Source organism: Hydra vulgaris, chromosome 10, assembly GCF_038396675.1.
Source record: "Hydra vulgaris chromosome 10, alternate assembly HydraT2T_AEP".
Taxonomy (NCBI): Eukaryota; Metazoa; Cnidaria; class Hydrozoa; order Anthoathecata; family Hydridae; genus Hydra; species Hydra vulgaris.
In genome coordinates, this window is record NC_088929.1 from 26,972,973 (window position 1) to 26,999,950 (window position 26,978).

Sequence of the window (26,978 nt, forward strand, 5' to 3'; positions counted from 1 at the left end):
TTGTACAACAGAATATACAATCACCTTTTATCAAACAAATTATTATATAACATGCAATATGGATTTAAAATAAATAATTCAACAGAGCATGCAATTATTCAGCTTACAAGAAGTATATCAGACTCATTTAATAATTCTAAATTCACATTGGGAGCATTTATTGGTTTAGCGAAAGCGTTTGATACCATTAATCATAAAATTCTTGCTAAAAAATTAAAATGTTGTGGTATAACAGGCAATGTTTTAAAATTGTAAAAAAGTTATTTAACTAATCGCAAACAATTTGTTTACGCCGATGAAGCATTATCATTAAGTTTGTTAAATATTACATGTGGAGTTCCTCAAGGATCCATATTAGGACCTCTGTTTTTCCTTATTTATATTAATGATTTATACAAAGCCTCGGTTTTAATAACAATTATGTTTGCTGATGACACCAATTTATTTATGTCACACAAAAGCATTCCTACTTTATTTCATTATGTAAACACCGAGTTAATCAAAATATCTGACTGGTTTAAGACTAACAAATTATCTCTTAAAATTGACTCTTAACATGCCTCATCTTGTTATTGACAATATACAAATTAAACAAGTAACAGTAACCAACTTTCTAGGTGTTTTTATAGATCAAAATCTTACATGGAAAGGTCACATTAAAAACTTATCTAGTAAAACTTCAAAAAGTATAGGAGTATTGTACAAAGCAAGAAATGTTTTAAATAAACGTACTTTTGTACAATTTTATCACTCATTTATTCATTGTCACATAAACTATGCAAACATTGCTTGGGGTAGTGCAAAGAAAATTAAACTTAAACCTCTTTAATGTCAGCAGAAGCATGTAGCACGTCTCATATATTTTAAAGACCGTTATACTCATGCCAAGCCTCTATTATTTGAAATGAAAGTTTTTAATATATATGAGCTTAATATTTTTAATATTCTTTGTTTTATGTTTAAATATAAAACCAATTCATCCCCTATTTCTTCCCATAATTTGTATTAATCGAAAGATAAAAATAAATACATTTTGCGGAATGATAATTTTATTAAGCAGCCCATTTTTCAAACAAATCTTTTTAAATTTTGTATTGATTATTGCGGACCAATCTTATGGAATAAAATAGTTTTAAAAAATTTTACTAAGGATTTTATTCATCAAAGTAACTACTTTTCTTTTAAACGAAAGCTTAAAGAACTCATTTTTACAATCGAAGATGTAACAATATACTTTTGATATATTTTTTTTAGTGATCTTCCTTTTTACCCCCTATTTAACTATTGATTTATAAAAATTATATACGCATCATTAACAACTGTAATATATAATAATGTATATTATATTTGTAACGGAATATTTTAAGTTTCTTACTTCGTTAACTTATTTTTTATCTTGTAAATATCTTATAAATTTTAACACGATCATTTCTTAGCGGTACTCGACGACAAGACCGTATGGTCTTCTACGAGTTCCCGCGTTCTTTTATTATTTAATAACGAATATTTAACCATCCACCCCAAGTTCTAAAACAAATCCCGATTTCAATTAATAACAGACTAAACCAAAACTCCTCAAATGAAAATGTATTCAATTCCTCTAAACAAATATTTGAAGATGCCCTAAAAAAAAGTGGTTTTGAAAATTTTGAACTAAAATTTGACCCTGAAAAAAAGAATACAAAAAAACGAAATAGAACTAAAAATGTAATTTGGTTCAACCCCCCATATAGCAAAAGTGTTTCTACTAACATAGAAAAAGTGTTTTTAAAATTGGTCGATAAGCATTTCCCGCGATCTAATAAATTACATAAAATTTTTAATCGAAATACAATTAAAGTTAGCTACAGTTACACAAAAAATATGGAAAGAATTATAAAAAGTCACAATAAGGCTTTGTTAAACAAAAAAGAAATCCTAAATGAAAAAACTACAGAAAATTGTAATTGTAAACAAAAAAGAACACAGCACTCTATTGTGTAGAATACTTTTAAAGTTGTTTAAATATATATATATATATATGTTTTTATTATTATATATTTGTATTTTAAATATTGTAACGAAATTCTTATTTAAAATTTAAAAAAAAAAAAAAAAAAAGTTTTAAACTACCTGAAGGCATGCCTTCAGGTAGTTTAAAATTTTTTTTTTTATTACATTATAAATAAGAATTTCGTTACAATATTTAAAATACAAATATATAATAATAAAAGCATTATATATATATATATATATATATATATATATATATATATATATATTATATATATATATATATATATATATATATATATATATATATATATATATATATATATAATAATCGTTATTAAATAAGGTATGTATGACGTGCAAAATTACGTTTTTTTGCAAAATTGGTTTTTGAACTTCGAATTTGATAAATAACTTGTTAAAAGGTAAAAGCTAGAATTTTTTCCAATTCCTTTATCTCCTCATCATGTTTCCGTTAGACATAATTTAAAAACATAGTTTGACGCTAGATAAAAATTCTTTAAGTTTAGCAATTTTTTTTGCATGATTCTAATATTTAGGTGTAGGATGGATAGTGCATCTATAACAGCTGTAAGAGTTGAAAGAGTTTGAATTATAATAATATATTTATATATATATTCTAATTTTTATTTGGTGCACCAAGAAGTCCTTTGGGTCTTATCTTGCCCAGAGGTTGGGTTTGAACCACGGATCTTACGTTTCTGGGGCAAAGGCGCTACCACTGCGCCACGATTGCTTAACTAAGTTAAGCAAGCGTGGCGCAGTGATCTTTACGTTTCTGGGGCGCTACCACTGCGCCACGATTGCTTAACTAAGTTTATCAATAGCAAATTTATAATATTGCATGATAAGTAACTTATCATGCAATATTATAAATTTACCTCGTTCTTGCTCCTTTTTCATCTGTTTAGTTATATCTAAAAAAATTTTCCACTAGGTATTACTAAAAAGTGAAACAAAAAAAACCCTTCAATTTGCAAAAAAATAGTGAAATAAAAATAATGATTAACTGATTTTTATATTAAAAGGCTATTGAAAACAAAGTAATTGTACATAATGAGTTCTGAATACTTTAAAATAAAGAAAAGACTTAGGCAAATATCAATATTTTCTAAGTCATTCTTAATCAAAATTAAAATAACTTTTGCTATTTTTAACTTTTGAGGAAACACTTGATGAATAAGTGTTCCATGAACTCATGGCATAGTTAGAAATTGTAAAATATATATTAAATAAAACATTTTAAATTTTATAATTGCTTAAAATGGAATAATAACGAAGTTAACTTTAAAATAGTCAAGACAAAAATAAATTAATTAAAAAAAGAAAAACATTAAAAATTATTAGCCAGATAAATACAGTACAAATTTTTTAACAATTTATTTATTTCCATTTAGCTCTTTTAATCCATTTGATATCTGAAGAATTTCTGAAAAATAGACCTTCTGCATTTCCTATAAAATGCAATGTAAAATAATAAATTCCATTCAACAATAGTATAAAAATTTTTTAAATGTATATAAGATATAAAAAACTCTTATTAAACGATAAATTAAAAGAACCAATTCTAAATTTTCTACCCATCCACTGGTTTGGTCCAAAAGTTACAACTTGGTCAACATCTTTTTCAAAAATCTTTATCCGTTTCCAGTCTATTTTATTCATAATATTCACTTTAAACTCGTCATTAGTTACAGCTAACCAAGATTTATGTGTACTATGAAACACCAGATACAACTTTCGGTTTCTATGTATTGCATACAGCTCTCCGCTTAAATTGTGATGACCTAATACTGAACCTATGCGTATATCCATCCCTGTTACGAATAAATAAAACTAATGTCTGAAAATGAAACATTTATGTCTTTTACCTTTTATCATTCATAACTATAAGAGTATAATATGTCTTAAATAAATCAGCAGATAATAGGGGGTAGATAACTTAATAGAGGTAGAACACAATGCTTCCTGGTCCAATAAAAGAATAAAAAAAAAATAATAATAAATAAAAAATTACTGTAATATGCTTAAAAAATTTGAGTAAAAAGCAAAAAAATATCAAATTAAATTTAAAAATTTAAAGCATAACTGAAACTAAAATTTTCAAATAAGATTTCAAAATTGCTTGCAAAAAAGCTTTTTACGATTTAACATGTTTTTAATCAGAAAGTTTTTATGTATTAAACTTGTCTACAAATACGTCCGATTTGTTTAAATCAATGAAGAGTCAAATTAAGTGGCTAAGTTTTTTGCCAACTTACATATAAGCTGTGTTGCCATAGTTAAGTTTAGCAAGGTAGTATTTTAATGATTAATTTTGAAATCAAAAGATCTGTTGTTCGATTCCCACCCACACCATAAAGCCTCATTTTATACTTTTATTATTAGTTATTAGGGTGCCAAAAGAAGACCTAACGGTCTTATCACAGAGCACTGCGGAAGAGCATTTAATTAGGAAGTTCACACTTCTTAATTAAATGCTCTCTTGTTGCTTTTCTGGCTGGAGCTGAGATCAAACTTCGAACCTTTTGGTTCTAAGCCAGAACTCTAACCACTGCGCATATGTAAGTTTTAGTTTATCTTTAGAGTTTCTTAAAAATCAGAAGAAAAAAACAAACTAAAATGATTAAATATTTTAGGAAGCTCTGCTTATGTTTATACGCCTTTATGACGTTTATTGTATCAAAGTTTTCCAAGAAAGAAAAGGGCACTATAATGCGTTTTTCATTTTCTTTTTTTTGGTTTTCTTTCTATAAGTTTTTTAAAAGTGCAAATTAAACCTTGTGTATAAAAAATGTTAGATTTATTCAATGTTAAAAAAAATTAAAACATAAAAAAACTAAAAAAAGTTATAAATTCTTGCTTCTATAGCATCCAGATTAAAATCAACTCCAATTTCAATTTCAAAAATTTATAATTTAAAGCAACTTGAGACAAAACTGTACTTATGTATATAACTATGTATATACTGGTCAAACGAGTGTATATATGAACCCTTCATCGCTATTAAGCAAAAAGTAGAAACTTCTATATAAGGCACATGTATATTTTTTAAACTTTCTGTTCTGTAATTTGAACTCGATAAAACTTAAACTCATTTTTTGATTTTGCAATTAATTAATTTTGCGTAACTACTCTTCTAACTATTTTATGTTGATATTATTACAATTAATATTATCAACATAATTAATATTATTAACATAATTAATATTATCAACATAATTAATATTATCAACATAATTAATATTATCAACATAATTAATATTATCAACATAATTAATATCATCAATATAATTAATATTATCAACATAATTAATATTATCAACATAACGCGACGTTAGAATTATCTTGTTCTAAGTCCATGTTTTTGCAAACTGAGAAAATCGATGTCAAAGTTTGAGTTTGTTTGCTGCTAAGTTGAAAAAATTATTTGGGAATTAAAGATTTTCTTTAGACTTATGATTGTTCCGTTGTTTATTTTTAAATTAAAAAAACTTATAAAAATTTCGCTAACGCCCATATTTTCCCACCCACTTTTGGAGATAGAACAAAATAACTTTGGTATTTTGTAAAATATAAAAATGTTATTTTGTTACATCTTATTTATTAAATATATTAACTACATTTTTTAACAAAGACATGTTAAAAATCGATGAAATTTTGTTCTAGGTAGTCATTCTTCTTACGCAGTACTGTTGCACCCCCACGCCCCTAAATTAGGGTTGGTTGGGACCCGGCGAATCTATGGGAACGCTTTTTAAAGTAAAAGGAGTTTTTTTTTTTGTAATACCTAAAAATGGAATTTTTTAAAATTTATTTTGGGAGGGGCTCCGACCCACTAGCTATTGCACTGTTCTTACAAGTTTGTTTGATACCTGTTCGCGCCGGGTCTGAACAAGACTAAGACATCTAATTTAAAACAGAACACTTAGCTACATAATAAAAAAAGGGTAATATATAGCGTATAGGAAAGGGATGAAAAATATTTATCAAAGAAATAGCTTTTTTAAAATTTTCTATAAATTATTTAAGTCTTACAGATATTAACACAACAATTAAACTAATCTAATTACAAACAACATGCAAGATGAACTTGATTTTATTTTTCGTATACCTGTGATTCTATTACAAGAGTTTAAGTATTTGTTAAAAACTATTATAAATAATAAGCTAAATAAGGAATTTTATCAAGATTTCTAAATAATAATAATTATATGTTTTATATATCAATACTAAATAAATAACAGAGAAAGTCATATATAAAATCACTTTATTAATGCTTTGTAAAATGCAATATCAACAGCAGGCATGTATGAATACATGGAAATGATATCATTGGCTTTTTCAGCAGATAAAGACTGATAAGGAGCACGTAAGCAAGCTGCCATTGGTATATTTGTCTTTAATGGTTTGGTAATAATGCTTGATGCTGCTTGCTTGACAAACTTATTAATACGAGCTTGTGAATAGTTGTCTGAAAATGAGGTTTTAAAAAAAACATGGTATGGCAGTCCGTTTCGATAAACAAGATTTTTAACTCTTGTATAAGGCACTAACTTATAACTTGAAAAACCAGCAACAACTGAAAAATTCTTCACATCTTTTAATTGCATTTGGTAAACAGAGAATGGTTTTTTACGGTTTACCTTTTTAATAGCTCTTTCTAGTCCAAGCGGACTAAATATTTCTGCAACAGAGAGAGATTTTTCAATTTGACTATGAATGTTATTACATTCTTGAATGCTGGAGTGACCTGGCTCGCAGAACTTTTGCTCAATGACTTTAATTTGTGGGTATCGTATAATAAATTCACATAAAGCTGCTGACATGAAACTATTGCGGTTTTGTGGTACACATGAATCGAACCAAAGTATGAACTTATTTATGTCAAGGTCATCCATGATTTTCAGAAGCAGACATGTTACAGCACTGGCAAGATCATTTCCTCCACGACCAGCCATAGCTTCATGCCAAAGGACGCAATAACCTTTCTTGTTAAGCGAACAATGGCCAGTTAAGTTATAATTTGAAAGTTTCTGTTTGTAATAAAAGTTTCTAACATTAGCCCGAGGCAAACTTAAAACAATTTCAAGATCAATACAAACAACTGCAGTTTTAGGATCAGCATTTTGACGATCTTTTTCACGTTCAGTTTTGGTATCATTCCTTGATGTTATGTGCTTATTATAACTATCTGTCTGCTCATTGCTAGCATTAACAATGTTGCAATATTCATAGCATATGTCACATAAATCTTTCTTTGGTTTTTGAAATTCTATGTTGAACTCGTGATTGAAGATATAACGATACATATGTTCTTTTACTGGTATATAGTCATTTTCATCACAATATATTTTAAAAAGATCATATAGTTTACCTATATTGAGTGATCCTTCCATATACTCTTTAAATGTCTTTTTCCTGCAATAATGGGCCTCAATTCTTGGGAAAAGATTTATATGGTCTCGTACAACTTTTTTAGAATCTTCCGGTAAGCTTTTTTTTACATGTCTTCCAAATTTTGATTGCATTGGCGTTCCAGTAGTTAAGCATTTATTAAATTTGTGAAAGTAAAATATTCTTTGACTACTAATATTCAATGTTGAAAGATAGTAGGATTTACAAACTCTATATTGTGTATTAGAAACAAAGAAGCTATAATAATAAGACATTTTTCTTCTCGAATTTTCACCAGCAGCTGTCCGACAGCGTTTTTTCTCTAGTTTTTCGGTAGTTTTTGAATAAAAATGTTTTTTACCGTCATCATCTAAGGTCCAAAAGTTATCAAATATAACTTGACGCTCGATCTCAGTTATATTAGTAGAGCATGTGAACTTACAATTTCTGCAACTTGTTAGCGTTGCGATAGATCTTTCAGGCACTTGTTTACCTTTTGAATTTTTATAAGCTTTACCCGACTGACGTTGCATTTTTCTTATATTTTGTTTCCAATTACTCGTATCAGCTTTACGTTTTCTAGATATTCCACCATGGGGTGACCTACGAGAAGGAGTAATACCAAGCGACTCTAAAGATTAAAAAACTCCATTACCTTTTTTACTTGATTATCTAGGATGCATAAATAATAAATTATTTTGTTTTTTATGCATTCTGAATAATCAAAATAAAAAATTGGCAAAATTATAACGCTAATTAAGTGAAAAAATACCTTCGTTTTGATTTAGAGCATGTTCCATTTTTTGGTCAATATTTTTAGTTGCCATTTTGAAAATTACAAAAACAACAAAATTATTCCGTACAATTATGTAATTGTAAATAAATGATTGGTTGATCGGAGATAAAATAAGATAACATTTTCAAATTTGCTTATTTAGGAGATAGAACAATGCAATATGGCATGCAACACCGTATTAAAAGTTGCATATGTTTTCAATATAAATAAAATAGAAAATTATAGTGTAAAACTATTCAAAAACTATAAAAACTCGATTTTTTCAAAAAGTGGAGATAGAACAAGATAATTCTAACGTCGCGATAATTAATATTATCAACATAATTAATATTATCAACATAATTAATATCATCAACATAATTAATATTATCAGCATAATTAATACTATCAACATAATTAATATTATCAACATAATTAATATTATCAGCATAAAATAGTTAAAAAAAGCTAATAAACAAATAAAACTAATTTATCTATTTTCCAGATTTTTTTTACGTTACAATATCAAATCTACATATATATATATATATATATATATATATATATATATATATATATATATATATATATATATATATATATATATATATATATATATATATATATATATATATGTATATATATATATTTATATATATATATATATATACAAGCACCTTTTGGATATCTGCCGTCCGGGACAAATTATCTCTTTCGCCCCCCTCCTCCTCTCTGCGACCCTGAATGCTTCTGCTGACAATAAAGAGGTTTAAGTTTACTTTTATTTGTACAACCCCAAGCAATCTTTGCATAGTTTATATGACAAAGAATAAATTAGCGATTAATTGTACTAAAGTATGTTTATTTAAGACTTTTCTTGCTTTGTACAATATTCCTATACTTTTTGAAATTTTACTTGATATGTTTTGTATGTGATTTTTGCATGTAAAATTTTTATCTATACAAACAACTAGAAAGTTGGTTACTGTTACTTTTTTAATTTGTAAATTGTCAATAACAAATTGAGGCATGTTAGTTGGCAGTTTATGTTTTTTGATAAGAGGGTGGAAAAGAATCCTTTTGATTTTATCAATGTTAAGAGATAATTTCTAAGTCTTAAACCAGTCAGATATTTTGATTAACTCGATGTTTACATAATGAAATAAAGTAGGAATGCTTTTGTGTGACATAAATAAATTAGTGTCATCAGCAAACATAATTGTTATTAAATCCGAGGCTTTGTATAGATCATTAATATAAGAAAAAAGAGAGGTCCTAACATTGATCCTTGAGAAACTCCATATGTAATATTTAACAAATTTGATGAAAGCGTTTCATCGCCGTAAACAAACTGTTAACGATTAGTTAAATAACTTTTCAAACATTTTAAAACATTGCCTGTTATAAAACATTGCCTGTTATAAAACATTGCCTGTTATAAAACATTGCCTGTTATAAAACATTACCTGTTATATATAATATATTAATTTTTTAGCAAGAATTTTATGATCAATTGTATCAAACGCTTTCACTAAATCAATAAATGAGTCTGATATACTTCTTGTAAGCTAAATGATAGGACGCTCTGTTGAATTATTAACTTTAAATCCATATTGCGCGTCATATAATAATTTTTTTGATGAAAGGTGATTGTATATTCTGTTGTACAAAATTCTTTCTAAAATTTTAGAAAAAACAGAGAGAATAAAAACTGGACGATAGTGTTTATACATTTATAGTTTTTTCTCCTTCTCCAAATATAGGAATAATTATTGCTATTTTTAAATCATTAGGAAATACTCTCTGATTAATAGAGCATTTAAAAATTTTGAAAAATATGTCTTTTAAAACGTCAGAACAGCTTGTAATAATATTCCCATTGACATTATTATAAACAACTGCTTTATTAGACTTTAACAATTTAAAAGCCCTTTCGAACTCTTTAAAAGAAATCAAAAAGATTTAGATACGAGTTTAGAGGGTCATATGCTTCCTTTATTAATTTTTTAGGGTAAAAAAGTTAAGAAAATAATTGATGAAAAAGTGGAAAAAATTTATTAAAATTAATACTTTGATTATTTGCGTACATATTATTAAATATTTTAATCCTGTCTTTCTTTCTGTTTCTTTTGCACTTCTTTTTAGCTACAGATGTCTGCTGGGATAAGTTTTGAGACGTCAGATGACATAGATTTCAAATTTCAAACAGATGTTATATAACATAGAATGTGTTTTCAAACTTTCCTTTTTTTGTTTGTTTGATTTTTCTCATAATATTAAACTTGGTTAAGTTGAAAAAGTATTAAAATTCAATAGGTCCTTCTAGGCAACTCTTTATAAAAATTAGCCAAATATATCTTGAAAATATTTTTTTAATTGGTTCAATGTTTTGTTATCATATTTTTATTTTTACAAAGTTGTTATTTTGATTATATATATGCAATGTATTTTCTGGAGTGCAAGAATTATTTTATTTAATGTTATTGTCAGTATTATCGACATTTACTAATAGTTAAAAAAAACAACATGATTTATAACTAATATAATGCTTATGACATAAAACTATCATTTTCACAGAATGGCTAAACAATATGCAGCAGATATATTAGGCAGCAGATAAAGTTTTTACTGGGAGTTTTTGCTTTTATGTTAATTTAAGATTTTTTACTCTTGTTTTAAAGAGTTATTTGTTGATTGGTTGACTGATTGATTGATTTGCTGATTGATTGGCTGGTTGATTGATTGGATGTTCACATGAAGGGATAATTTTAACTTTCTATTACACTTTTTATACTATAATATAACATAGAAAACTATTTCACAACATTGCTGCTTCCAGGAAGTGACATACAGGCGACATACAAACTTGCTATAAATAAACAGCCCCTTACACAAAAAAAGTTGAGGACTATTCTAATATTGAGAATCAATTTTCATATTCTTAGATTCTCAATAGTAGCCTAGTCTACTATTGAGAATCTAAGAATTTGTAAATTGATTTTCTAAGATTATAAAAACAGGACTTTTAACATCTTTTAATCATTAATTCTCCAAATAAAATAATAAAATCTGCTAAAATCTGCTAAACCTAACCCTAAAAATACATTTAAAAAATGTTTTTATTCTAACGCAACTTCCCTTAATCCGGATAAAATGAACAAATTATCTGCTCTTTGTGACATAAACATGTATGATTTAATCTTTATTTCTGAGACATGGTTTACTGAAATATCTGCTTCTCAATTGAACAACTACTCACTAGTAAAGAAAAATCGAATTAATCACGGTGGAGGTGTTGCTACCTACATCAGGCGTGATCTAGTCGTGAATGAGGTATCTGATCGTCATCTAAGAGAGATCTTAAACAACAGCAACTCCGAGCAAATATGGTGTGAAAATAAAATCAGTAACGAAATTGTCCTTATTGGTTGTGTCTATAGACCACCTTTATCGAACATAAATGATATAAATAAAACAATTATATTGGCTAAGCAAGCTGTTGATAGAAAAGCGTATAGTTGTATGTTACTAGCAGGTGATTTCAACTTTCCGGATATCAAATGGCACGATGATGACAGGATCGAATTACTAAGTGGTCAAAATAGTGCGGCAAGTGTTTTTCTTGATACTTTGGCTAATCATAACCTAGAACAATAAGTTGATTTCTCAACATTCGAAGCACCTAATGGTAAAGCAAAAAACATTTTGGATTTAACTATTACAGACTTATCAACAAGAGTAATCAACTTATCTAGCTCTCTGCCGTTAGGTAATTCGTCACAAGGTCATCGCATATTGATTATGTCGTCCTTTCTAAAAATGAGACTACTTTCTCAAACAAAAAATATGACTTTAATAAAGGTGACTATATAAATTTCGGTAAAAAGATTATGGAAACTAACTAAAAGCAATTATTTGAAAATAAAAATACTAATGAGTGCTATGAACTTTTCTGCAATAAATATAATAAACTCAGCAAGCAATTTATTCCATTAAAAAAAGTCCATACCACCCGTAATGCGCCGTGGATGAATAAAGAGGTATTGGCTATGATAAAGCAAAAAAAAAACAACTGGGCAATTACTTATCTGCGACTAACTGGCGATCAGCGACACTGATTCGTGAATATAGGAAACTAAGAAGCGAAGTGCAGAAAGCATGTAAACGTCGCGTTCGAGTATTTGAAGCACAACTAGCATCAGATAAAAGTAATCCTAAAAGGGTGTACGCTTATGCTAAGGCGCAACAGAATGTTTATGTATCTATTAGTGCTATATCTGATGCAAAAGGTGAAACGTTAACAGAGGGAATACATATCGCAAACAGACTTAACGAGCACTTCAAATCAGTTTTTGTTGATGATAGTAAAAGTAATCAGTTACCTATTTTTGAGAGAAGGCATTATCAAGAAGACTTAGGCGATATAATTATTAATTTTGAAGCGACGCTTTCTTATTTGAAAGGTTTGAACCCGAATAAATCTATTGGTGCTGATAACATTAGTCTAAAGGTACTTAAAGAATGCGCAGCTCAAATGACTTACCCTCTTACTTTACTTTACAATTAAGCACTGTCCGAAGGCTCAACACCTACAGCTTGGAAACAGTCACACGTCACACCATTGTTTAAAAAAGGAAGTCGTCTTGATACCGCTAATTACAGACCAGTGTCTATCACATCAGCTCCATGTAAAGTAATGGAAAAGGTCATCAGGGAACAGATAACTAAATATCTTGAAAAAACGAGCTGCACCTCACATAATCAACATGGATTTATGTCCAAAAAAGGATGCACGTCTAACTTATTGGAGAGTGTCGACTACATCACGAAAGCGTTAAGTAAAAGAAATTTTGTCGATATTGCATTTTTGGACTTCGCGAAAGCGTTTGATAAATTTTCTCTCCGTAGACTACTTCATAAATTGAAAGCATATGGGAATAATGGCAATGTTCTAAAATGGATTGAGTCATTTTTGATTCGTAGAAAACAGCGAACTGTTTTAGGTGAACACTCTAGCGACTGGACCGATGTTATAAGCGGAGTTCCTCAAGTGTCTGTACCTGGTCCAACATTATTTATCATTTATATAAACGACTTAACGGATAAGTTAAAATCAGTTCATAAAATATATGCTGACGATGCTAAACTGTTACAAGAAATAAGACCTGAGTTTCACGATGCTGATCACCTGATCCTACAAAATGATTTAAACATTGTCACAGAATGGTCAAAGGAATGGCTGATGGAGTTAAATGTTCCAAAATGTAAAGTTATGCACCTTGGTTATGGAAATAGTAATCATGAATATGTAATGAATGATGGAAATACATCACTTACTCTTGAGGCGACGGATATTGAGAGGGACCTGGGTATCTTCATATCTAATGATCTAAAATGGAATCAACACATACAGGTTGCAACACGTGAAGCGAATATGATACTTGGCCTATTAAAAAAAACATTTAGGTCAAGAGATATGAAAGTTTGGAGTAAGTTATACACTACGTATGTTAGGCCGCACCTGGAATTCGCTATTCCGGTATGGTGTCCTTACTTAAAAGGTGACATCAAAGAAATCGAAAAAATTCAGCACAAAGCAACAAAAGTACCTCATGATACCTTAAAAATTGTGCGGTTTTAGGCGACATTCTGATAAAACCGCACATTTGAGAAAACATTGAATTTATTAAATTTTATCGAACTCCACACAACCTGATTTTGAAATTGAATATTTGATGCCAGCTGGACCACCTCTTGCCCAGTCAGGACAAAAGTTTCATTTGGCTTTGTATATCACAAATGATGATGCAAAATGCCCATCAGCGTTGCAGCAACTGTTTACAATATATTTAATTTTTTTATTGTTGCCAGTAAGTTAAATACACGTCTGGTCTCTTTTCGACACAGTACGGATGCTTTGCCTTGATCACCCGAAAAACCTTTTTCACTACAATTCCAAATATGCGACCCAGAAGTTATACCAGTCTGTTGATATTGTTTGCCGACGCATTCAAAATAACAATCAATTATTTCTGGCGTACAAGAAGCGGCTCTTTTAAAGGCTAAGTTATCCGCTTTTCTTGTTGAAATTTCTTATGACCATCTCTTCATAAGGGCATAAAACCAGTCTTTACCAGGCTTGCCATTTTTGAACAAGAGCAATTGATCTTCGCGTTTAAGATAGCCACATAAAATTCTAGGATTTCATTTGGGGTAAACCATAACCCCAGTCACTAAGTAATTGGAACGCATACACCATAAACCTTTCTGTTTCACTTGAGAGCGCTGTTGTTGTACCTGAGCCATGGAAGCCTTTGTTGTTTTTGCGATCTTTGAGCGTTGAGACTGGAACGCTATGTTTGCATGCAGCTTTTCTTAGTGATGTTTTACTTTCTTTCATATCAGTTAATGTGGCTAATATATCGTCTTTCTTGTATGCATTTGCTTTTTTCAGTTGGCATGTTGAAGTGAGTGAGTTTAACTGAATTGAGTGAGTGATGATTATATTGATAAATAGTATAACAATTGGTTTTTAATGAGTGAGAGATGATTATGTTATCAAATAACATTATAGTTCATTTTTAATTAAACCGGAATTAACACTAAGTTAATTAGATAAAGATAGGCGCTTAGCCACTTGCGAAAAACTAAACTAAGTAATTAATCGAGTGTGCGGTTTTATCTGAAAAAAGAGTTTTTTTTACTTTTTTGATTTTTTATTTAACTTTTTGTTCTAGCTGTATAAAAATTATAATATCAGAATTAAAAATAAATTTTCAACAAGATAGTGCTTAAATTATATTTATATCAGTTTCGGTTCAAGCGCTATTTTGTTTGCAACGAATCAAAATATACAAAAAATTTTGACTCCCCGATAAAGTTGTATAAGAAAAGAGAAAATGGAGTTGAATTTGCATACAATTTTATCAATTCAAATAAAAGAGATGGTTCTGTATTTGAATCTTTTTTTATTTTTTTCATAGCCATATCCGCTTAACTTTTATTTGATAATTTCGATCAGTGTGCAGAAGGATATGGTGTGCGGTTTGACCCGGTTTTATTCTATATATTGAGTCATTAATAATTTAAATCTAAACATTTTTTATATATTCGTTTACACCACTTCATCAAAAAAAGTTCAGCTTTTCTTTCAGAAAGATATACAGACAAAAATGCAGAAAAGATATAGATAAAAATAAAGATAACTAATTAGTAATCATGTAAATAATAATTACAGTAGCAAATAAATAAGAGTAAATAATCTTTATAAACTTTTTTAAACAAAAATAATGAAAATAGAAAAAAAAGTTCATGTAAAATAACTACCTGTCCATGAAACGCCATTATCTTTTGAATAGTAACATGCTGGTTTCGTACTAGAAAAAATCCTAAAACCTAAATCTCTTGTTTTGCACATGCTTAGAGGTTATATAGAGTCAATGCAAAAAAAAATTACCAAATTTAAAAATAATAATCGTTGGAATTCTAGAAAAATTAATCATTTTTTATTAGTAATTTGATTAATTAAAAATATTCAAATACTCTTAGTATATACCTCCTAACATGCTGGTTCATGCAAACGTATATCTGAGAGTTTACAGCATCCCAATGAATACCACGATTGTAAAACTCTAATGTTTTAAAGTAACATGATTTTATTAAATTTTTTTATATATAAGAGGTTGTTAAATAATATCTCTACCTAATACATGATTCCGATTTGATTGAACAACTGAGACACAGTTTTGCCTGATATATTTCTTTACTGTTTTATATTTGTTCCAAACTTTTCTAGCACTATTTTGGAAATATAATCTCATAGGAATTTCAATTTTATATACATCAGGATATAAACATCTACCAGCTGTATTATCAATTGAAGTAATAATCCATTGACTAATTCCAACATTAGGTAATGTGAGAGGAATCTAAAATATACCAATATTGATCTTCATAGAATTTTGTACAGCCAAAATATTATGTAAACAATACTTAGAAAAAATTTCTAAAGTTTTATGTATAATTTTATTTTAAATATTGAGCGCGTTAGGTTAGTGGATAAGTTCCTTTCAGAATAAGTATAAAGACGGTTGTGGCTTTGTGCTCATCTTGATGGTTCCTTAAAAAAATATTTTTCAAAAGAACCTCATACAAATTGATTTTAATAGACTTTTTCGTTTGTTTGTTTGACTAATTAGATTTAAAAATGTTTGTCAAACTAAAAAATATTTAGCCACAAAACCTTCCCAACATAAAACTTGACAATTTTTTAGTAGGAAACTTAGCTAAAACGGAGTCATCAGGTTTATAACCATGCCAGTAAAAAATATGCGTTGCGATCCTTGCACGGTACCAAAAAAGGATGTTGTTGGACTCTTATTTATACTAAATAATAACTTGATACCATAAAGCCCAAAATATAAAAAAAGAGGTCTTACTTTTTATCAGTTTTACCAGTAGTTAGTAAAAATATTAAACACTTATGGTTTTTACAAAATGTTGCATCAAATCTTGTTTAAATAATTTTTGGCATGAAATACTTTAAAATTTGAATTTATTGATTGGTTTAATAAATTTTTCTATATCTTAAAAATTTATGTTATAATACTCATGACATTGTTATAATCTTAGCAAATTAAAAATGAATATAAATAGTTATTGAATTAACTGTAAAAAAGTTATTACAGTGTTCAGTCCATGAAATTTGAAGTTGGAGATAAAAAGGTTGATGGAAACCTGGTTTTTGTAAAAAATTCTTTAGATCTTTTATTAGCATTATAAGTGAGAGAGCGTTGAATCCTTATAATACCATTGTACGAGTTTTAATTGATAAAGGTGGAGGTTCATTGAAAATAATTGTTAACATCTTTGATGCAGATGAAATTGAAGTTATTTGGGTTTGATGGAGTGAACTGTAACAAGATATTGAATAATCTTCAAGATCTAGAGGTGGCAATTCTAAATGATTGTCGACAGCTAATACCTACTATTACATGTTTCAAAGATTTAAAGTGTGTTGGGGATGACTGCATCTGTGATATCCTTAGTCCCAATGTCAAGCATTCTATGGCTAGATTAAAAGACTCGTTTAATTACCTAATAAAATTTTCAAAAGACTATAATTACACCTTACCAATAACATGGGAGATCCACATCATGTTAGCCCACATTGTTCCTTTTTGTAAAGAAAATCAATGTAGTCTAGCCAGATTTGCAGAACAAATTGGATAAGCAAGTTTAAATCAACTTGGGCAAGATACAAAAGAAATGTAAATCAAAAGACAATTTTGATAGCTTACATAACCAGTTTCAGACTTCTCATCAAGACGAAGACAGTATCTTAAAGACAATATAAGTTAGCTTTATAAATGCATGTAGTAGCTTAATTAAATAAAGATCTGTCAAATTATTTAGCTTTATGGAATTTTCTATAAAATTTATCTTCTGCCTGCAAGTCACCGAGATGCCAGATTTAGGTTTGCAAAAATCAATATTTGAAAAAAATGTTAAAAGATAAAATATTAAATAAAAGATATATAAATTTAGCATAAAGATGTTATAAAAATAAAGTCTATTTTGGTGCATCAAGTCATCATTTATTATCATTAGTATTCGAACAAGTCTTACAATGTACCAATGTATAATGCGAGTCTTGGTACATTGCAAGGATCCCAGCGCATACTTTTTTCTGGGGAAGGTGGAGGGAGGGGGATGTAAATAAAAAAAATTAAATATATTTCTATATTTTATGCTAGATTTATATTTTATATAAAAAATTTAGCAAGTTGAGCATCAAGGTCCCTCGGCCCTCCTGTTATCAATATTTTTAATAGGGTTTTGAGCCACCTCTGTCTCAAAATGCACCCCTGGATTTTCAAAATGTTTAATTTTAATTTCCTAATATATATCTATATGATGGCATTTTTTTTTAAAGTTGGATAAAGTACAACCTGAGGGTCGATTTATGACACAGCGTAGCTGGACTAGAGTAAAGAAAAGTAGATCCAATTAAAGGATGAATCAATTTTCGGAGCTGCGTCATTAATTAGTTTTCCAAATCTGCCGCTCCATTTTTTGTATCTCAGAGTTGTCTCATCAATAAATACTATAAAAGGTTGCAATAAAAATTAACTTGTGATAGAGTACCATTCTGGTTAACTTTTTATCTTCTGCTAATGCATAATTCTACCTAACCACTCTCTATCAATATTTGTAAAATCGTTTTATTAATACCTTTCTTTTTCTTGAATTCAAATATCTTTAGATATTTTTTAGTGTGCTACAAATGATTTTAAATATTTTAGGAGTGACGTGAAAAGTTAGCTTCCACGCGGTACTTGACATACTCAGTAGCAATGTACAGTTTTAATGTAGCTGTGTTTTTTAATTACTGAAAAAACTTTTTTTTATTAAACCAATTATTTTTTTATTAGGCAATTAACATAAGGTAGAGAAAACATGAATTTTTCCTTTATAGTGATCTTTAACTAGCATAGTAGCATTTATTTCAACTAGTCTTGTAAATACCATGCCGCAGTCGCATTAGTAGCTGTTTACTGTAACCGTGTATCAATGAACCAACATGGCTCTAATACACTACACTATATAATAATTAAAACATTTTTTATCAAGCAATATGCTGGACGATATTTAAAAACAAGTTCAAACGTAGAAAGTTTTGATAAACCCAATGGCAAACCATGGACGGCATAAGGATTAAATTATTTATATCTTTTTGCCGTCCCGTTTATGGGTGCAAATTTTGGTACGTTTTGCAACTCATTCCAATGTTTATATTTTGCATATAATAACGCATTTTGTCTTATTTTAATGTACCACCATGAGGCATAACGCTCGTTTACTTTATATGGTTACTTCAAAGCAATAACACTCCTCGTTGTTATGATTGCAGAATAGCGAGTACCAAGTATCATAAAACTCATCGTCATCATCATCAAAAAAAATAAAAGTAATAATAATTTATAGAAGTTTTTTGACCATAGCTTACATTTTCATTTCCTTCATTTTTTTTTGTTGGTTATGTTTTGACAATAAAATAAAATTTCGTGTAAAATAAATAATACCTACATGACCATGGCAAAAAGAAGACAATATTTGTCTCTTCATTACGCCTATATATTGTAGATAGATTTCTCTAATCACTCTAAAATTAGATTAAATAGCAATAGTATGCGGATTTAAGCATTGTTATCTAACAATCAAAAGCGCTACCGCTACCTTCTGCTTCTTTGACAACCAGAAACGGTTAACGCTCTACTGCTACTTTTTGAAATACAAAATTAGTTGCGTTTATTTTTAAATTTAACAATTAACTTTTTTATATCTAAAAACTATATATATATATATATATATCTATATATATATATATATATATATATATATATATATATATATATATATATATATATATATATATATATATATATATATATATATATATATATATATATATAATATATATATATATATATATATGTATATATATATATATATATATATATATATATATACATACATACACACACATACATACATACATACATACATACATACATACATACATACATACATACATACATACATACATACATACATACATACATACATACATACATATAATTTATATTATATAAATTATAATATTTATATAATTTTTCACTAAAATTTTTCACTAAAAGAAACTTGCAGCTTTTCCGCTATTTGCATTCTTTAAATTTCAATATTATATAAAAATTAACCTCAAAGAGATAAGAGAAAAGTCTAGACGCAATGTAGTCTAAAACAATAAGACAATAGACGCCTAATAAGCAACGAAATTATTTGTTAATACAGTATACAATTGAGCTAGTTGTAGACATTTGTATGAAGCGCACATGACTTGTCTTTAAAATCTTTTAATCAAGTTTCACGAATCTAAAATTATTTTGATAACACCAATAATTCACTTTCATTTCCCTTATTTTGGGTTTTTTTTTCTATAGACTTTAGCCCGCTACCATCTGTTCAAAAAAAGCTCTTCGGCAACTCTGCTACCGGAGAGACCGCATGTAGCGGAGGCGCGGATTAAGTCAAGCTACCGCTAAGCTCTAATAATGTGTAAATTTCTTCAATCGCTTAAATCAACAAACGTCAATAAAGGGAAAATTTTATATTTGTCAAATTTACTATTTAAATTTTGACAGTCTTTTTCATAATGGTTACAATATTACCGGTATTCAACTTTGTGACATAATCACTAATTTTAGAAGTTCATTAGTTTAAGAATTTAATAAATTCTGCAGTCTTTTCTTTTAAAGAAAATCTTTAAAACTTTTTGTAATACTTCTGCAGCTTTTTATTTTTTCATTTCCATTATTCCATTTTTTATATTCTCTTTTATATCTACCCATTTCAACTTAAAGAAGTAAAATTATAATAACAAACAAAGACTATAAAAGTCTAGTATTTTATTACAATTGTTTAGCTGATGTTTAAATACCTATTATTTTAAATTTAAAATTGTATTTTAAAATAATCTTTAAAATTGGCCAGACATTTTACAGAGAAAAATGTAAAGGAAACTTTCTTGGTGGCAGAGTCTTTTAGTCTGTTCTAATACTAGTAAAGGATGTAATTGAATCTCTTAAATATATATATATAAATATTTTTGAAATTAACATAACACCTTATATTTAAATCGAGTGGAATTAATTTTAACAAAACCAACAGTTTCTGACTCTGACAGCACCTTAACATACGAAGGTAAAAAATACTCCCAGTCAAGATTAACGGCTTGTTCACCGGGTTCATAGGCGTAGTCAATTTGAAATGTCAGATTTAATAATAGTCTAAAAATAATAAAACATCTTGATGTTTGAAAAGTGTATTTCAAATTATAAGTTATATTACAAAGTTATATTATAAAGTTATATTACAAATTTTCTTAATATATAATATTTAATAAGTTTACTTACTTGCTTAGTATTCCATCAAATTTGACTTTTAGCAAAGGTTTACAGTACAAGTTATTCGCTAAGATTATAAAAAGTACTATTCTTAAAGAATTTATTTTTAAACTTACGCCAGAATTTAATATGCTTGTAGAACATACTTGTAGTGTTGGATAAAATTAATTTTATGATTTGGAATCAAAATCCTGATCCAAAACACAATGAATTTAAAAATGATTTGAAATCAAAATCCGGTGAACAAAGATTTGAAATCAAAATCCAGTGAACAAATGATACAAAATCATTAAATCAAAACTATATTCCTGTACTAAATAACAAAATATTTTCATATACAAAGTCTATCACAGCATTTTTATTTTGATAAAAAAAAATTAACAAAATCTGCATTAAAATGTTTCAAATCAGTTTTTTAACAGCAGTCAGTAGTAGTTAAAATGAGCCTTAGTTTTATCAAAGTCAGTTTTTTGACTACGTCAAATATCCTGTTTCTTCTGGGTATCTCCATGAAAATGTCTGAAATGTTAAAAAAGTGCTCCATAGCAGCAGCAACTGTTATAAGACCACTAATTCGTACAAAAGAAATAAAGAATCATGCATTGTTTTGCCTGCGAATTGGGTGTTTGTAACCACTTCATGCCGGTTTTTTTCCTAAGCTTTAATTTGGTATAATTTTAATGCAAGATACCCCTTTTAAAGCTAACTGTGTAGACTAACTTGAATCAGGATTAGAACTTACTTTTTTAAAAAATACTGATCTAATTAATCAGTTAGATTAGTATTTTTTCTCAGTGCCTTGGCTAGGCTCCCACATACCCTTAGTGGTGGTAATGGTTGTAGGAGGATGGGGGGGGGGGCAGGGAGAAGAAGCAAATTTAGAGAGCCCGTTTGGAAGTTTAGGGCTCTTTTGCAAATGTAAGGAACCTTTTTTTTTTCGTTTATTTATTTTTTTAGTACTACCTAATAAAAATATTTTCAAGATATTGGGGCCATATAATGGGTTTTTAGGGAGAGGGAGCTTGGATCCAGTAGCCATGGCACTGAGCATTCTATATTAATATAGAGTAAATAAGAAAGAACTAATTAATTACAATTTATAAATTAACTTATTACTAATAAATTAAATTTAATATTCAATTAAGGAAAATCTAATTAATGCAAGTCTAAAGCAAAATTAAATAAACAAAAACAAAAATAATGTGGACTACATCTCCACACGTGACTAAAAAAATAAAAGAAACAAATTAAACAAGATAATTATGAAAATCAGACACAAAGAGAGGGTACTTACATGCAACAAGAGGGTACTTACTTGCACACGCATTTTTGACTATAATATTTCGTAAAAATCCTGGTTGTGCAATATGCCACGGATTGCTTGCATATATTTTAACGTTAGAAAACTCTCTTGCATCATAATTTGTTATTGTATAGAGTGTCATCCCAGCAACTTGGATAGAGTATTTATAGTGACCATCAACTAACAGCTGAGTTATAGTAACTTTTGTCCACTCTAATAACTTTATTTCATTTGACAAAATTGCATAATTTTTGCTACCATTAACTGGTGCGCAAATTTGCATTATTCCAATTTTAGAAGGATAAAAAAAAACAGCTGGAGTTCTATCTCCATACATGTTATTGTTTTCTTTTATGGTAAAATGAATAATGTTGGTCCAATTATTCGTAATAAACGAGCTAACGTTAACTTCGAAAGATATACTGTATTCTTTAGGCAAAGTTTTTAAGGTTGCCGCAAGACTATTTGCCTTTATAACTCTTTCTTCTTTCATAACAAATGACTCTAAAGTTTAAGGTTATTAGATTAAAATTATAAATAAAATTTCATTTTAGCAGGTACAACCCCTTGCAGGAACAAATTTACCATTCCTTAGAACATAAATACTTATTGTTTAGTAGCTGATACTAAAGTATCTTTCGGTAACAAGTTAAACCTAATATTATATTAAGATCTGTTAAATATTATATATTATATATTATGAACTTGACAAAACTATTGAAGTATTAAAATAATAATAACTATCGTCTAATATTAAACGAGTTTATTCATAAATTTTTAGCAAACAAAACGTATAAAGAACAAATCGGATAAAGAAGTTTGTCCATAAAAATCATTTATAGACATTGCTTTTTAGGACAAATTATTTTGAACAAAACTAAAGGTTAACAACTATTTATTATTTATAATAAGTAATTGAAGAGCAGTATGGAAAAATGACCAGAGTTCACTTTTCAGAAACGTATATAATGGTTCCTCTGCATACTCAATACAACTATGTATATTTTCTGACAGCACAAAAAATTCATTTTCGTTTGCATAGAAAATTGCCTACGTACGATGTTATTTCGTTCTGAACTTTCAAAGTCTTTTAAGTTATCTTAGACGTTTAATGTTTGCTTTTTAAATAAATTTAAAAAAATGATTTTGTAACTTTGGTCGTTGTTCAAAAACAATTACTACTATTATTTTAGGTATTATATTTTGGTTCTATATTTTAAATCATTAATTTTAAACCATTTGATCTTTGTCATTATTGATAAAATATTTTAATCTAACTTGACAACTAAGATTAATGTGATTTATAAGACAACAAAATCACATTAATCACCAATTATAAATACAAACAGCTCTGTTCAGACACTAACATGACATTAATTGCTAACTATAAACACAAAAAGCTCTGTATTGTAATAAAATTACATATTATTTAATTTGTTTGAATAAAATTATAAGAAAAAAACTTTTTTACATCGATTATTTAAATAAGGTGCAACTTTTTTATTAATTATTAAAAGGCTTACTAAAATCGTCAAGAAAAAAACAAAAACTTTATAAAAAATTTCTTTAAAAAAAAACATATTCAAACGAAGCAAAATATAAAAACTATAAAAATATATTTGAAAAAATCAAAAAATACTCTAAAAAATTATATTATTCGAAATTGCTAGAAAATGCAAATGGAAATACTCAACAAACTTGGAATGATATTAAAGAAATAATTGGACAAAACAAATATAAAAATAACCCCCTGCCAAAAAAAACTTTTAATAGACGGTGAATCAATTTATGATAAAGCACTAACAGCTGAAGAATTTAACATAATTCCTTAAACTTCTTCAACATTTGATTCTTATCTAACAGATTCTAATAAAAAAATGAATAAGTCAAAGCTAGATATACTTAAGTTGCGGACTGCATTACTAAGCTTAAAAAGTAACAGAGTCTGGAGATGAGTCAGAACCTTCTAATTTCAGGTCTATATCTGTTTTATCTTGTTTCTTGAAATTGCTTGAACGTATAGTGCACAATAGGCTGTATAATCATTTAACTGAAAACAACATGTTACACAGTAAGCAATTTACTTTCAAAAAACAACATTCAACAAATCACGCAATAGTAGAGTTAGTGAATTTACAGAAGACTGTTTTACGTTAGGAGTTTTCATTGATCTGTCGAAAGCTTTTGATACAGTGAATCATTCCATTCTAATAAAAAAGCTGGAATATTACGGAATAAAGTAGACAAACTTAACCTGGTTTGAAAATTACCTTTCAAACAGAAAACAATGTGTACAATTTGAAAATTTAAAAACGACCAAAAAAACTGTAAATTGCGGTGTCCCGCAGGGTTCTATACTTGGACCCTTACTTTTTTTACTATACATAAATGATTTGTCTTCAACATCAAACCTATTAAATTTTATTTTATTCACAGATGACTCGAATCTTTTTTATTTTCACAAAAATATTAAAACGCTTTTTACAGTAGTAAATGAAGAATTTAATAAAGTAAATGAATGGTTTGTATGCCACAAATTGTCTTTGAATGTTAAAAAAACTCAATTTTCTCTTTTCTACAAACCAAGCGAAACAAAAGAAATACCACTTATTCTTCCCAATCTTTTGATGAATAAAACCAACATCAAAAGGCAAATATCTGTAAATTTTTTAGGTGTGAACTTTGATGAAAATCTATCTTGGAAATTTTATATAAATTCTAAAGAAAAAAAATCTCAAAAAACATTGGCATGATCTATAGAGTTAAGCCACTTTTAAATTTTAAGTCCTTAAAAAGTTTATATTTTTCGTTTATACATAGTTACTTAACTTACGGCAACATTATGTGGGCAAGTACTAATCACACTGAGCTAAAAAAAACTTTATAGCAAGCAAAAACATGCTGTTAGAATCATATTTGGAGCTGGTAGAGTGATTCCTTGTGAACCTTTTACGTATAATTGGTGCCTAAATATTTTCAAACTTTGTATCCATCTTGTTCTACAGTTCATGTATAAAACAAAATATGGACTGTCCCCCAAAATATTTGAAACTTATTTTAAAGAAATACACCATAAATATGCTACAAGATTTTCCGCAAACAACTTTGTTATACCAAAATCTTATTCTAAACAAAATTCTTATTCAATTCAGAATTGCGGACCACTTTTGTGAAAAGGATTTCTAAACATTGTTTCCGGAAAAAAAACAATCTCAACATTAGTTCAAAACTGATTCAAAACAGTTTTTATTGAACACAGATTTATGTTATATATCTGATCTATTTTTAAAAGTCTTTTTTTAAAAAATAGATCAGATATATAATTTAAAAACTGAAAAATAAGGTAATTATTCCTTCTAATCATTAAAAAAAGGTTAAAATTTTTTGACAATAATCATTATCAAAAATCACATTTTCTCGCTTTTTATTTTTGTGTGTGTGTATATATATATATATATATATATATATATATATATATATATATATATATATATATATATATATATATTATATATTCACTTTTACTTTTACCCAGTTTTTTTATGATATTATGTATTAAACGATATCTTACTTTATTTTCAATATATTTTTTGTAAACATTCATTCAATTTTTCTTTTATACTATATATTCTTGAAACAACTTTGTAAAAATTATAAATTGTAACTCGGTGCTCAGCGATAACGCTAATCAATGCCTTCTTTTTGCTCCGGCCATTAACTTAATTGTAAATTTATGGAAACTGTTATATTTATTAAACGGCAAAATATAATGTTAAAAAAAAAAAAATTAAATAATAAGTAAATTAAAAAGAAAAACTACAATATTAGCTTTTCAAATAAAAAGTATTATAATGATAATATTTTTAATGAATCTTTTGAAAATGGATTTAAAATTTTTTTTTTTTTTAGTTTGGTTATTAACGTGCTTCCAGAAGTCCTAACGGTCTTATAACAGAACACCACGGAGGAGCATGTAACTAAGAAGTTCAGGCCTCTTTTACTACCAATGTCTCTTATTGGGCTAGAGCCGGGGTCAAACCTCGGGCCTATTGGTTCTGAGCCAGAACCAAAACCACTGTAACACGGCTACACTTGAGATTGCACTCAGATCATTACTAGTTTTTTTTTTGAATAAAAATTCATGCTGAATTAGTATCCAAACTAAAACAAATTTAAACACTGCTCAGGACCTCAGAATCCTCAAAAATTTGCCGAATATAAATTTAAAAAAATATTTCAGCTTAAAAACGTTAAAATTTTGTTTATTTATTTTGTCAGTAAAAAAACTATCTACAATGTTTTGCTATATAAACAAATCTACACGGCCGGCGCACAGTGGGCCAGTAGGTGGACAAAATGGGAAAAATTTTAGTTGTCTAATCTTGAAAACCTATTTAATTTTAGTATCTACATATATTAGGAGAAATCTATTGATAATTTATTTATATTAAATCCCTTAGTTACCAGGACTCTAAGCATTTGAATATTGAGATAAAATAAAAAAATAAAAAAATTATAAATAAGT

The 26,978-nt window shown here is 27.9% G+C and overlaps 1 protein-coding gene across 5 annotated transcripts in view; it reads right to left on the reverse strand.

The window, feature by feature from the left end:
• Positions 1 to 3,329: 3,329 nt before the first annotated feature.
• LOC105844855 (uncharacterized) overlaps positions 3,330 to 26,978 on the reverse strand; it is a 40,298-nt gene continuing 16,649 nt past the window's right edge. For 3 of the 5 annotated variants that reach the window (XM_065807646.1, XM_065807648.1, XM_065807649.1), the window contains exons 3-10: positions 22,445 to 22,957; positions 21,160 to 21,217; positions 20,871 to 21,033; positions 15,888 to 16,113; positions 15,741 to 15,816; positions 15,512 to 15,561; positions 3,594 to 3,830; positions 3,330 to 3,467 (exon numbers count right to left, since the gene is read on the reverse strand). In XM_065807646.1, the coding sequence (XP_065663718.1) occupies positions 3,397 to 3,467; positions 3,594 to 3,830; positions 15,512 to 15,561; positions 15,741 to 15,816; positions 15,888 to 16,113; positions 20,871 to 21,033; positions 21,160 to 21,217; positions 22,445 to 22,957 (1,394 nt within the window). In that variant the 3' untranslated portion in view covers positions 3,330 to 3,396. The remainder of the gene's footprint in view (positions 3,468 to 3,593; positions 3,831 to 15,511; positions 15,562 to 15,740; positions 15,817 to 15,887; positions 16,114 to 20,870; positions 21,034 to 21,159; positions 21,218 to 22,444; positions 22,958 to 26,978) is intronic. The other 2 variants (XM_065807647.1, XM_065807650.1) reach the window with 1 other exon arrangement.